This window comes from Rattus norvegicus, chromosome 10 (genome assembly GCF_036323735.1).
Source record: "Rattus norvegicus strain BN/NHsdMcwi chromosome 10, GRCr8, whole genome shotgun sequence".
Lineage (NCBI taxonomy): Eukaryota > Metazoa > Chordata > Mammalia > Rodentia > Muridae > Rattus > Rattus norvegicus.
The window spans coordinates 82945001-82959488 of NC_086028.1; the positions used below are offsets into that span (position 1 = coordinate 82945001).

A 14488-nucleotide genomic window follows, 5' to 3' on the forward strand; every position below is an offset into this window, starting at 1 on the left:
TGAAGCCTCACCCACGTGCCTTTTCCGGTCTCCTTGTGGTCATTTGTGCACTTTCCTCACATGCACGTGTGTTTTATTAGCTTAGCACCTTCAAGGCAGGGCCACCTGCTCCCCTTATCACTTCCTCAGCTTACAACTCTCCCTGGACACGCCAGCTCTGAGGCTGGATTCCTGTTGACACCATCACTTCTTGTTTAACTCCTGGTGGGTTTGACTCCCTGTCCCATCACTACTTGGTCTTTGTTGATGTTCCCACTTCCTCTATTTACTTAACTCCTTATTGCCACAGTCGCTTCCCCTGCTTCCTCAATTCCTTCGAGGCTGTAAAGCTGAAGGAAGGCCCAGATTAGCTTTTCCAGCATTGGGAGCCATGTGTCCTGCTGGCAGGTCCAGCCCTTTTCCTCCTTTCTGGCTTCTTTTTTTTTTTGTTTTGGTTCTTTTTTTTTTCGGAGCTGGGGACTGAACCCAGGGCCTTGCGCTTCCTAGGTAAGCGCTCTACCACTGAGCTAAATCCCCAGCCCCTCTTTCTGGCTTCTTCATGAGGTCTCATGACCTCAACACAAACAGTCCAGAGAGGACAAGCAAGGCCCATGAAGTCACACAGCACATCAGTGTACAGCCCAGACACACTCCAGGCCGGTGTGGCAGCCAGGGGTCCATGAGGCTCCTGAGATGCTGGTACTATGGGAGCCATCCTAAATTGCCTAATGTTTTCTCCCTACAGTCTCTAGATAGCTGGGGCACCTCTGAAGATGCTGAAGCCCCCTCTAAACGACACTCAACCTCTGACCTCTCAGATGCAACCTTCAGTGATATCAGGAGAGAAGGCTGGTTGTATTATAAGCAGATCCTCACCAAGAAGGGGAAGGTAAGGTGGCCTGAGGAAGGACGACCGGCAGGATGGAAGCTGGCTCTGGCAGAACTTTCCAGGTTCTCTTATACCTGCCCTGAAGCGTCTGATCCCAACCAAACCAAAAAAACAAACAAAAACAAAAAACAAAACAACAACAACAACAAAACCACTTCAGGCTATAGCCTGAGGAATCAAGGTTAGATGCCAGAAAGAGTTTCTGGGGAGGAGGGTTTACTGAGCCCTGAAAAGGAGGTTAACAGAGAGGTGCTTCTGCTGTGGAAGTACACGGCAAGCAAGGCTTGGAGTCCTGACCGAGCCATTCTTGAAAGACCATGAATGAGCGACGGGCAAAGGAGGCAGAGGCCTGTTCTCTTCGGGCCCATGAGGTCCTTGTGGCGCAGGCTTAGTTTAACAACTGAAACCCTTGGGGCTCTTTTTTTTTTTTCTTTTCTTTTTTCTTTTTTTCGGAGCTGGGGACCGAACCCAGGGCCTTGTGCTTGCTAGGCAAGCGCTCTACCACTGAGCTAAATCCCCAGCCCCGCCCCTTGGGGCTCTTAGAGCCAGAGCTTTCAAGTGCTCCCGCGGCTTCCTGAGGTGCTCCAGTGAGGGATGCACAGGCATAAGAAGACCATTTAGAAGCCACCGCAAGGGGGCTGGGGATTTAGCTCAGTGGTAGAGCGCTTACCTAGGAAGCGCAAGGCCCGGGTTCGGTCCCCAGCTCTGAAAAAAAGAACCAAAAAAAAAAAAAAAAAAAAAAAAAAAGAAGCCACCGCAAGATCCAGTCAGAGCCTTCATGAGTGGGTGAGGAAGGGGCAGGAGGGAAAATAGGATTCAGATGGGAAGGTGGGGCTCTAATCTCTCAGGCTGGAGCTTGAGTCCCAGGCTTGGAGCCCTGGGCTGGAGAGAGGGAGAAAAGGAGGCAGGGTGGTTTAGACAGATCCGGCCTTGATTCTTAATGGCGTGGTTTACTTACTGCTCTGAGGACTCAGAACCTAATGCTCATGACTCAGTGTCTATGAGGGGAGCTGACTAACACATTCCCAAACCTGCTCCCAAGCATTTACAAGACATGGTATGAACAGGGTGCGCCATGCTGTGTGAGTCCGGTCTGTAACCTAAGCCATTTGGGAGGCTGAGACAGGAGGATGGAAAGTTCATGACCTGTCTAGGCTACTGAATGAGTTCAGGGCCAGCCTTAGCAACTTACTAACATTCTGTTTCAAAGTAAACTGTAAATCAAGGGCTGGGGATGTAGGCTATTGGCAAATGTTTGTCTACCAGGTGTGCGGGCCTAGTTCCAAGTGTTTCTTGTAGGCTGTGCCTCAGAAACTCTTGCCTGACTTATGGAAGGGCCTGGGTTCCATTCTTAGCATTGCAGAAAGAGTGGGGGGAAGTGAACCGAGGGTGCCCACAGAGCTGGGCACTTGGGGGCTGCTGCTCTTCTGTTTTACTGCTGTTACGGGGCTCCCTTGGTATTTATGGGGGGCACCAGGTTCACAGGCACGCAAGCCCCTTTTATAAAGCAACTTGGTACTGCGTGCAGCCTACGCAATCCTCGCAGACACTGTACCTCATCTCTGGGTGACGAATGTTGTCTCAGACTATGTGAGGCTATGTAAATAGTTGTTACCGTGGGTTGATTATGGAATGTGGAGGGGGAAAACATCTGGATCCCTTGGTACAGATGCAGGTGCTTTTCCTTTCTTTTCTTTTCTTTTTTTCAGAGCTGGGGACCGAACCCAGAGCCTTGCGCTTGCTAGGCAAGCGCTCTACCACTGAGCTAAATCCCCAACCCCTGCAGGTGCTTTTTTTTTTGTTTTTTTCCGAGTGCTTTTGATCCACATTTGGTTAAATCCATGGCTGTGGAACCTGTAGAAGGGGTCCTGAAGGGTGGAACCTGGAAAGAATGAACTCTGAAACGGATTTTGAATTTTTACACAGCCACACGTTGTGTGCATATAGCTTCAGGAGCAAACTTAAGTCCCCTGAGCTACAAGATGAGTCAAGAGGGGCGAGGTGGGGGTTACGTAGGCCAGGGGGCACAGAGCCCTGCTCCTGAGGGTCTGCTGAGCTTCTAGTGACCTCGCTGAGGGAGCCAGCTTGTCCAGTCCTGTCCTCTTGGGGCTGATGACCACAGAGAAAGTGCTAATTGCTCCTCAATGACAGGTGCACTGACAGTCACAGCACAGGGAGTTTAGGGGCTCTGCAGGGTGGGGTTTGTATATCTAGAAGGTTATGATAAATAAAGCTCGTGGAGTCTGTAGTGGAGAGGGAGTGGCGGGAGGGAGTATCCGGGGAAGACCCTCACTGAGGGCTGGAGGGAGGCTGAGAGTTATGCCAGGAACCGGGTGGGCTGGAGCCCAGAGTAGGTGGTAGAAGGTGAAGTGGGAATTTGGTACCTGGGGGACTTTTCTGTCCTGAGATACGGGGTAAAGTGCAGAGATGTGTGATGTAGGATAGTAGCGTGTCTGTGCCGGAAGGAGTCCATATCATTGCGGTTGTTCGCGTGATCAAGGCCCTGGGATGGACCAGGAGCTGTGTAAGAGATTCTGGGGTAAATGTTGCCTGATGACCTCTGGGGCTAAGGAAGGTAGAGGATAGGCCAAGGATCCTAGCTCCTGGCTTGGCTGGCAGGGGGCCTCTCCCTTGAGCCTCTGGCTCCTTGAGGGGAGGATCTGGGGCGAGGAAGCTCTGTTGGAGCTGTGTGATCATACACATACTTTGGCTGAGATCTTGGGAATGGGAACACAGGTATGGTGGACACGGAGACCCACACCTTAGTCACCAGGGCTGCACCACACGCACCTGTGGAGAAGGAGATGGCAAGGACCTAGCAGAGTCTTCCCCTCCCCCTTCCCCTCCCCCTGCCTTTGATTTGTGGAGACAGGGTTTCCCTGTGTAGCCCTGGCTGTCCTGGAACTCACTCTGTAGAGCAGGCTGGCTTCGAACTCAGATCCACCTATTTCTGCTTCCTGAGTGCCGGGATGGAAGGTGTGTGTGCATCACCGCAGAATCTTTTTTTTTTTTTTTAAAGATTTGTACTTATTTTACTTATGAGTACACAGTCGCTGTCTTCAGACACACCAGAAGAGGGCATCAGATCCCATTACAAGTGGTTGTGAGCCACTATGTGGTTGCTGGGAATTGAACTCAGGAAATTGAACTCTGAAAGAGCAGCCAGTGCTCTTAACCACTGAGCATCTCTCCAGTCTGCCACCACAGGAATCTTGACAGGAAATGGGAACTGGGAAAGTGAGGCTGACCATGAAATTAAAAAGATACAGGAAGATGGCAGTCACTCCAAGAAGGGGTGTGAGCCTGGTGGGAACAGCACCTCTCAGTCCAGGCATGGTAGAAAGGTATCTTCGTGCTGTTTCTCTCGGGGAGCCTGGCCCCAGCTTTGGGTGACCCTGGTAGCCCAGCTTCAGTGTTTTCTGGGCAGAGACAGGCATTGACTCCTTGGCTCCCTGAGCAGTTCTGAAGTATAGAGGCTTCAGTGTCACTTGTTTACCTGGTGCTACAGCTGGGAACTAAAGAAGTGTCCTGGGGTTGGAGTCAGCTGCAGACCCGGGTCTGTCTGGGGCGCCTCGTGCCATCTACACCAGTAGTCCCGCCTCCCTCTCCCATCCTCAGCCTCCTTCAGAGACACCAATGCCAGGCAGAGGAGGTGCATGTGTGAGGCGCTCCTTTCACCAGAGCCACTGTGTGAGGACATAACACGGACATTTGCTGCTTAACTGTCATGATCTGTTGTGGCAACATTGACACTGGGAAAGCCTTGGCTCATTCAGGGTTATCTCGAGGGACCCCAGGCCACCTCATGCTAACAGTTATTCTCTTGGGACAAGAGTCTTCATTTATTACATTAGTGGTAGGGCTGCTCCAGTTGGCACTGTCTTAGCCCAGCAGCTCTGGGATGGTAGGCCAGCCTAAGGGAAGCTGGGCATGGGCGCTTCAGCCCTGCTCTCTGGAGGGCCTTGGAACCCCCCACCCCCAATCAGGACATAAAGCAGACTCCATGTTAGCTAATGAACGGTTGGCCTGTACCTAGCCCTGGACTTGGAGCACTTGTCCCCACAGCCTGCTATGTAGCCAGGACACCCACAGTCAGGACATGAGCTTATGGGACTCTCTGCAGGGCAACGGAACGGCCAGAGGCCCCTTCTTACCAAGGAGCCGGTGGTAAAGGAGGCAACCACAGAAAGGAATGAGAGAAGCTGAACGCCTGGGAGACAGAGGCATGAAGATTAGGAGTTCAAGCACAACCCTGCATGGTGGTGCACACTTTTAATGCAGCACTTGGGAGGCAGAGGCAGGCAGTTCTCTGAGTTTGAGGCCAGCCTGGTCTATAGAGTGAGTTCCAGGACAGACAGAGCTGGGGAATCTAGCCCAGTGCAGAATCTACCTGACATGTATAGGCTCTGGGTTCAATCTCTAAAGCAACAACAAACAAACAAACAAATTAATAAAATAGAAGAGGAAGGGGAGAAGGAAGAGGGAGGAGGAAGAGGAGGGGAGGAGGGAGGGGGGAGCACATGGCTCGGCAGGTGAGGAGACTGCTGCCAAGCCGGATGAGTGAACTCAAGCCCTGGGATGCACATGGTGGAGCAGGGGAACTTGTTCTTTCAAGTTGTCCTTTGACTTTGACTAGCATGCCACAGCATACCCACATTCCCCACCTATTTAAAATAAATAAACACACAAATATATACATAAATGGGGGGCTGCAGGAGAATAAGCATCTAGTACACAGGCTGTAAAGAAGGCAGTCACTGGTAGGCAAAAGCCTGTGGCTTGACACAAGCAGCAGGGAGCTGAGTTCGCAGTTGGCATGGATCCTCGACCTTCTGTTTGCTTTAAGGGGCTACCCAAAGGAGAGCCTTTCACTGCAGGAATGACTGACTGTAGGGCTGTTGCCTGGAGGGCCAAGGTGAGGGGCGCTGGCAAGGTCAGCGCTGTTGTTCAGGTGAGAGGGTGGATGAAGCGGACAGGATGGTGGCACCCAGGTGCGGGCAGGTGATACTCTGAAAGGAGCAGAGTTGATTTCTCATGATCTAGGTGTCAGGGGCAACTCCCAGGTTTCGGGGCAACTGGGCGGATTGACCAAGCTGGAAAAGGTGGCACAAGGGTGGAGAACAGGTTTGAGGGCAGAGACTCATGCACTGTAGTGAACAGGGAACACGGGGCCCACCTATGCTACTCGCAAGTTCTGGGCAGGGCTTGCGGTTGCTCAGCAGGCTTTAAGCCGCTCAGGACTGGGCTGGTGCCTACTGCAGGCTGGAGCTGTAGAGTTGGGATCAGCAGATGGCTGATGACAGGTGTGCATGGGGTCCCTGCAGCAGGTGTGCAGGGTGAGGAGAGCTCGGGACAAAGCCCTGAGGCCTCAACCGCAAGGCCGGTCTCCTTGTCTGATGCCTGTTGGCCCTGGACTCAGGCTTTGTTGTGGGGTGCGGTCTGGATAGGTGGGTGGTTAGTGTCGTCCTTGGCTGCTGCCTGCTCGGCACACCTCTCCTTCCACCATATCTCCAGACAAAGGTCTCCAAGTAGTACTTTACTCTAGGGAAGAAAGAACTGCAGGTCGGGCATCAATAGGAAGAGAGGCCCTTGGTCCTGTGAGGGCTCGTTCCCCCAGTGTAGGGGAATGCCAGGGTGTTGAGATAGGAGTGGGAGGGTGGGAGGGGGAACACTCTCACAGAAGCAGGGGGAGGGAGGATGGGGGATGGGGGAACGGGAACAGGAACGGGATAGCATGTGAAATATAAATACAACTAGGAAAGAACGACAGGTTGTGGCTGGGGACATGGCTCAGTGGTTAGGAGCACACCATCTCCTTTTGTTTCTTCTTTTGACTTTTCAAGACAAGGTCTGTCTGCATAGCCCTGGCTGTTCTGGAACTCTGTCGACCAGGCTGGCCTCAAACTCAGAGATCGCCTGCCTCTGTCTCCCAAGTGCTGGGATTAAAGGCCTGTGCCCCCTCCCACCCCCACTGGGCTAGCACATGGTCCCCTTGCAGAGGACCCAGGCTTAGTTACCTCACGACAGTTCTCAACCATCCCCACCTCTAGGTCCCAGGGATCTGCTGCCCTCTCCTGCCCTCCACAGGTACCAGGCACAATCGTGGCACACGTGCCTGCAGACAGGACACTCATACACATAAGATAGAATAAAATAAAATGGACTACAGTATAGAAGGAGGACTGAAAGCAAGAAAGAATCTTAGTGGCAGCACATGCCTTTAAACCCCAGCACGGGAGACAGAGGCAGGCAGGTCTCTGAGTTTGAGGCCAGTGAGGTCAACAGAGTGAGTTCTAGGACAGCTAGGGCTACACAGAGAAACTGTCTCAAAAAAAAAAAAAAAAAAAAAAGGAAGGAAGGGAAGGGAAAGGAAAGGAAAGGAAAAAAAACAAAAGCAAAATAAATATATTTTAAAAAGGGGAAGAGAGGCTGCCTGTGTCGGATACCGTGGAGCAGTTAGTTAAGGGCTGGAAGCAGCCTCCCACTCCCAAGTGACCCTAAGAGTGGTTTCTGGGTAGGGCGCCCCTAGTGGGGTCTTGAGGGAAAGGCAAGGTACTTGGGAGAGCAGCCTCCCCAGACTGTGGGCAGCTCCTGGCCATCACAGTTTTGTTGAGGGTGATGTATGAGGCAAGCGATGGTGTGGTAAGATTTTTTTTTTCAAGACAAGGTTTCTCAGTTAGGCGGTGGTCGGGCTCACCTTTAACTCACAGGGATCCGACTGGCCTTGATCTCAGAAATCTGCTTAACTGTCTCCCGAGTGCTGGGACCAAAGGTGTGCACCACCACACCCAGGGGCTTGGTGAAATTTTATGCTTCTGGGGGCCTTATTCCTTCTTGGATTCCCTTTCAGGTCCCTGCCTCACAATGCTGGCATTTAGAGTAGGTGGGAGTTGACATCTTGGGGGTCTTAGTGGTAGGTAGAGTCAGGGCAGGTGGACTGAGAGGCCACAGGTTGGCTGTTGGAGGGAGTGGGGTGGATAGGGTCTGTCTTCTCTGTAGCCCATGGCCTGCTGCTTCTCAGCCTCTGGCAGACCCGTGGCAGGCCTGGCTCTCACCGCTGCCCTGTTTCTCCCACCCTGTGTCTCCCTGCAGAAAGCGGGCGGCGGCCTGCGCCAGTGGAAGCGCGTCTATGCCGTCCTGCGGGCGCGCTCGCTCTCGTTGAGCAAGGAGCGGCGGGAGCCCGGGCCGGCGGCTGCGGGGGCTGCGGCGGCCGGCGCAGGTGAGGACGAGGCGGCGCCCGTCTGCATCGGCTCCTGCCTGGTGGACATCTCCTACAGCGAGACCAAGAGGAGGCACGTGTTCCGGCTGACCACCGCTGACTTCTGTGAATATCTCTTTCAGGCTGAGGATCGGGATGACATGCTGGGCTGGATCAGAGCGATCCGGGAGAACAGCAGGGCCGAGGGCGAGGTGAGGCCCTGGGCTTGTGCCCAGTGGGCCATCAGGGCAGGGCAGGGCAGGGCAGGGCAGGGCAGGGCAGGGCTGCCTCTCAGCTGCTGTAATGTGGGGTGGCCACTCTGAGCCTCACTCCCTCCTAGGAAAAGAGCTATCAAGAATCTACCGTGGGACTGCCCACCTGAGTTTGGGGTTGAGGACAGAACAGACTCCTGCACTGGCTGCAGGGCAGCTGGCATCCTCAGGGCCCAGTGACCAGTACATACAATAACAGCTGCGGTGGTGACAGTAATTACTGTCATTGTTGGCACTGCCGTGGGCAAGCTCTGTCCCAGGGAGGCCAGCCCTGGCCTTTGTCCATCCGGGTCTATGCTGTCCACCTGGTGGCTAGGGGCAATGCTGAGGCAGGGGCCAGGGAGGAACTCTGGTGGGGTGGGCTGTGGGCCCTGATGTGGCTTCTCTCTCCTCCCCTTCCCCCCTCTGCAGGACCCCGGCTGTGCCAACCAAGCTCTGATCAGCAAGAAGCTTAATGATTATCGCAAAGTGAGGTAAGGCCAGTTCTCCCGGAGCAGCTGTGGCAGGGAGCAAATCCTGTGGGGTTGGAAGTTCCGAGGCAGAGATCTCTAGCCCTCACTCAGAGAAGTGAGGCAAGCAAATTGTCTCTAGTTGGAGAGGTTGGAAGCCAGGGAAAGTGGCATGCTGGGCCACTCCAGATGAAGACACCCTTCCTCTTCCCTTTCCCCTCTGCAGCCATAGCTCTGGGCCCAAAGCCGATTCCTCCCCTAAAGGCTCTCGGGGCCTGGGAGGCCTCAAGTCTGAATTCCTCAAGCAGACTGCAGTCCGCGGCCTCAGAACTCAGGACCAGCCCGCAGGAAGCAAGGGTAGGAGAGCTGGGTGCACAGTGTGTGCTTGTGCTGGGCAGTGCCTCTGCCTCTGTGTGCCCAGGGTTGCTACTGCTTTCAGCCTTAAGTGTGAGCCTAGGAGGGGTCTGGAGCCTCAAGGTTTCGGGGCTGGAAGTGTCTGGATCCTGCTTTGCTTCCACAACATTCTTGTTGGGTGGCCCTCTGGTTTCTGCTTGTGTCCTTTGGGAACGAGAGGTTCACTCTGCAGGCTGCTCTGTCTTTATACTCTGGGCTGCTAGGAACCACTTCCTTGGCCTGAGAGATGGCTCAGTAGTAAAGAGCTTCCAGAGGGCCTGAGTTGTTTCTCAGAGCTTACAGCTGCCTGCAGCTCCAGCTTCAGGAGATCTGACACCCCTGACATCTGTGGGCACCAGCACTCATGTGCACCCCCAGTACACACATGCCCACGCACGCGCACATACACACACACACTTTTTTAAAATCTTTAAAATCAATCTCTCTCTCTCTTTCTCTCTCTCTCTCTCTCTCTCTCTCTCTCTCTCTCTCTCTCTCTCCCAGCAGGAAAAAAGCATTTCCTTTGGTCATGTCAAAATGTGGGATGCACTCTCATCCCCCAGGCCTGTCCTTGAGACTACCAACTACCCTTATAGAGCCATGGTCTCCTTCCTGGGGGCCAGTCACCTTGCCCTCTAAGCCTTCTCTCACCCAGTGTAATTTTCAATCTCCCCAGTTCTTTGATGAAGTCCCTATGTCCTAGTGTGTGGATGTTGGCATTGAATGTGTGGGACCCTTCTGGCCGCCTCCGGCTGACCCCAGCTCTCTTTTTCTCTGCATCCCAGAAGACAGTGTTACAACTCCCAAAACCCCCTGGGGTATCAACATTATCAAGAAGAACAAGAAGGCCGCCCCAAGGGCATTTGGGATCCGATTGGAGGATTGCCAGCCTGCCACTGAGAACCAGGTGGGTCTCCACAGTGCTCGAAGCAGGCAGCACATAGAAGGCCAATGCAGAGAACAAAGCTGAGGGGAACCCTGAGTCCTGCAGAGGGCCCCGCTGAACTGAGGCCCACCCTGGTTTGCACCTTCTGAGTCACTGGCTCATATTAGTTCTGACCCTTAAGTGGAGGCTGTAAGGACTTCATCTCCTTGGGTGTCCTGATAGCAGCTCTGGTCTTAGTGCTCTACCCAGTTAGCCCTCCTACCCCAGCCGTATCCCTAACGCTTCTCCCATGTCTGTACTCCCAGCGTGTCCCCTTGATCGTGGCTGCCTGCTGCCGTATTGTGGAGGCACGGGGACTGGAATCAACTGGCATTTACCGGGTACCTGGCAACAATGCAGTGGTGTCTAGCCTGCAGGAGCAGCTCAACCGTGGGCCCAGTGACATCAACCTGCAGGATGAGGTGGGTGTGGCTTGGCCGCTGGTGGAGGCCAGGGACTGCTCGGTCGCATTCACCGGTATTCCACTATATGTTTGTCCTTGGGCCAGAGCGTCCAGGTGGCAGGAGAAAGCCTGCCCAGTGGGCCGGCCCCAGCGGGCATCTCCAAAAAGAAATGTAGCTTTGGCCTGCTAGGTACTGAGACAGAGGCAACTGTTTTGTTTTGTTTTTCAGAGAGGGTCCTCTCTGTAGCCCAGGCTGATCCTTCTGCCTCTGCCTCCCAAGAGCTGGGATTATCCATACGTGCACTGGCAGGGTAGACCTCCTCTGGCTGGGTGACAGTTTTGTATGAGCACTTAAGACAGCCGAGTTCTGTCAGCTAAACTCAAATACGAATACGGGCAGAGAGAGGGCTGAACACTTTCTGGGAATTCAACTTCTAAGAGAGCCAGCTAGTGAGGAGTGGGGGTTGGACCTCCTGCTACTGCTGCTCTCCCTCCCTCCCCTTACTCCCCTCCCTCCTTTAGCACCAGGCAAAATGGGCTGGATTCCATGGACTGCTGAGGTCCAAAGAGCCCTGGCCTGGAGGAAGGGGATGCTGCACCTTGCTCTCAAGGTAGCCAGCCACCAGTGCCACAGCCTGGAAGGAGAGGCTGAAGCTGAGAGCAGACCGGAGAGGTGGCTGACACTACACCACAGAGCGTGTAGCATGATTGGCAGTTTTCAAATGATTCCTGGAGTCTGAGGGTTCCCAGAGGGGCTTTGAAGAGACGCACAGGTCGAGACTCCTTCCCTTGCTGGATCGAGGGCCACCCTGCTTGCTCTGAATATTACCTTGGAGTTTTTCACATCCATTCATTTATTTGCTGGGGGCACCTCATGGACTTTATGTACACTGTGGTGCATGTGTGGAAGTTCTCTCTTCCCATCATGTGCATCCTGGGGAGTAAACGCAGCCAGCTCATCAGATTTGGCAGCAAGCGCCTTTATCTCTCGCTAGCCCACTTTCAATTTTTGTGTAAGATTTTATTTGACCAAAGGGGCTCTAATGACAAGGGCTTTGGGGGGAGAGCCACAAATCTGACAAGTGAGGCACCATAGGCCCTGTGACACAGTAGTTTTGTCTTTGAGAGGGGAGACAAATAGATGCGACATCAAAGACAAGAGAAAAGAGTGACCTGCCAGGGTTGGGGATTTAGCTCAGTGGTAGAGCGCTTGCCTAGGAAGCGCAAGGCCCTGGGTTCAGTCCCCAGCTCCGAAAAAAAAGAACCAAAAAAAAAAAAAAGTGACCTGCCACCGAGCACTTGTGTATAAGAGGAGGGAGAGACTGCTGAGGGCTGGAGCAGGGGCAGCCTCCAGAGCTCCTGAGGGTGTGGGAGAGCAGGTGGGAGAGGTGGCAGGGAATGACAGCATTGTTTAAGGAAGGTTTTGAGGGTTGGACCAAAGGTGGACACACCTTCTGTGTTTGGGGTGGGGATGGTAAGACCCAGGGCTAGTGATGGGTTCCTGGAGCCAGTGGACAGTGAGGAGCTTGTAGTAGTTCTTACCCTGGGAGAACATAGCCAAGGGTAGGGTGTGAGGGCGAGCAGTGCTGGGGCTTTGTGAAGAGCTGTGAGTGCAAGAGCGAGAGTAGAGGGTGAGGAAAGAAGCAGAAGTGTTGGGGTCACTGAGGGTCAGGATAACAGAGAGGTAAATGGAAGCAGGGAGAGAAGAGGAGGGACAGGCAGGGAGACCAGAGGGAGGGCTGGTAGCTGCATGGGGAACAGGATGGCTTGAGGAGAGACTGAAGGAGGGGATGAGTCAGATCGTGGCCTTTGAATTTGGGCTGATGGTACGTCACCTATATGGGTTGGCAGTATCCTCAGGCCCTGACTAAGTGGGGTCATGTGACCCTGGGACCAAGCGAAAAGGCAGACTGATTCCAGCTTGCAAAGGCAGAAGGACAGAGCTCTTAGGAAGCTGGTGTGGGACCAGACACTGTCAGAGGAGACCAGAGGCTGAGCTCAGAGGGAGAGGAGAGGTGCTCAGTCCTCAGGCAGGAGTAGAGATGGACCTGTAGGAACCACCACAGACCGGGTCAGCATTCAGTGAAACACATCAGCTCGCCTTAGGCAGGAAGAAGAGGGCCAGAGTTGGAGGGTGAGCAGGCGTGCAGTGTGGGGGTGCACAGTTTGGGAGCAGGCCTCACAACAGGTGACGTTTCGTCTTTGCCTTGGTGGGGAGTGCACGCTGGTGATGGGGAGGGGTTGGGTGCTCTGGCACAGAGCTGAGGCTCTTTGTGACGAGTGTCTTTATGCCTATTCTGTTTTCTTGCTGTCTGGGCAGTTCTGAGATAGGAACTCAGAAGTAGATCATAAGCCTAGCGCCTAGCTACAGCATGGAGGGTGTTGGTGCCCCCTGGTGGACAGAGTGAACTGTCTGTGCCTCTAGATTATTAGAGCAGCCTAGCTCTGTGGCCATTTGAGGGGTGTGTGTGTGTGTGTTATTGTATTGGAGGAAATTTAGCACCATCCCTGGCCTCTATCCTCCTACGTGTGTGGTGCTCCCTCAACCCAGATGGGAAACCAGAATAGCCCAACTGACTGGAGAATCGGAGCGGTAAAAGTGCTTGTTGAGCAAGCCTCATGGGCTTCAACTTCCCCAGAACCCACAGAGGAAGGAGAGAACTGATTCCCAGACTGTGTCCTCTGACCTCCCCATATGCACAACATGCAAACACTGGAAGGGCTGGCAGATAGTTCAGTGGTTAAAGCGTTGGCGGAGCAGGTCTCAGGACCAGTGTCCAGAGTCCCAGCATCCATGTACATGCTGGGTGGGTATGGTAGCCCACCTGTAGTTCCAGTCTTCAGAAGGTGGACAGGGGATCTCCAGAGCAAATTGGCTAAGGAGGGTAGCCACAATGGTGTCTCTGTGTTTGATTGAGACACCCTGATGCTGCTCTGGGTTTGATTGAGACGACCTGGTGCATTGAATAAGGTGGAGAGTGTCAGAGAAAGATCAGACCTTTGCATGCATGAATGAGCGCTTACACTCCCAAACTCGTGCTCACGTGTATACACACATATGAAAATGGAAGACCTCAGGGGACAAAATCACCCCACACTTAGGGTTCCCAGCCCCTCAGAGCACAGTCTCGTTGGGGAGAGTGAAGTCAAGGGAAGAAGCATCTGGAAGGACATCGGTGTGTGGTACAGATGACACGGCAGTAGGGTTCATGGGTGGCATTCCTGTGCAGGGCGGGGGTGGAGAGTTCCACTAGGGGACAGCATGTGCTGTCCTAGGGCAGGAAGGAGGCAACAAGTGAGCCTTGTGTTGTGCACTCTTGGGCTTTGGGTGAGGATCGTGCTCAGAGGATCACTCTTAGCTGGGGTGTGTCGGGAGACAGGCGCTGGGCCTGACACTTAAAGATACACCAGAGAGGTCTAGGGCATACTCACGTGGGGTAGTTGCCCTGATTTCCGTTCCCCACATTTGAGCCCTCTTGCTTTTTGTGGCAGGCAATATTGAGCCCATTGGGCTAGCAGGAGTCAAGTATGTGTTCTGGACAGGCATGGAGGCCTGGGGACTTAATGGCCTGGCTGGTTTGGACATGGGAATGTGGGCCCCTGGGATCCTGCCTGTGTCCTGACATCTCCCTTCCTCCTTAGCGCTGGCAGGACCTCAACGTGATCAGCAGCCTGCTTAAGGCTTTCTTCCGCAAGCTGCCAGAGCCTCTCTTCACTGACGGTGAGTAGTGGGTGGGAGTGGGAGGGGCACTTTATCCACTCCATTCCTGACACTCCCTGACACATACACACACTCTCTCTCTCTCTCTCTCTCTCTCTCTCTCTCTCCCCTCTCTCTCTCTCTCTCTCCCCTCTCTCTCTCTCTCTCTCTCTCCCCTCTCCCTCCTCTATCTATCTGGATAGTTGGTTTTACTTTTGAGTTGTTATTTTATATTTAAAAACACCAAAGAAATCTGTGTATGTGAAATACCGAGCCTGTC

General features: G+C 53.7%; 1 protein-coding gene across 11 annotated transcripts in view; it reads left to right on the forward strand.

The window, feature by feature from the left end:
* Arhgap23 (Rho GTPase activating protein 23) overlaps nt 1-14488 on the forward strand; it is a 102210-nt gene that overhangs the window by 53980 nt on the left and 33742 nt on the right. For 10 of the 11 annotated variants that reach the window (XM_063270144.1, XM_063270145.1, XM_063270143.1 and 7 more), the window contains 7 exons: nt 725-868; nt 7961-8278; nt 8750-8811; nt 9014-9144; nt 9966-10087; nt 10372-10527; nt 14151-14229. In XM_063270144.1, the coding sequence (XP_063126214.1) occupies nt 725-868; nt 7961-8278; nt 8750-8811; nt 9014-9144; nt 9966-10087; nt 10372-10527; nt 14151-14229 (1012 nt within the window). The remainder of the gene's footprint in view (nt 1-724; nt 869-7960; nt 8279-8749; nt 8812-9013; nt 9145-9965; nt 10088-10371; nt 10528-14150; nt 14230-14488) is intronic. The other variant, XM_008768199.4, reaches the window with a different exon arrangement.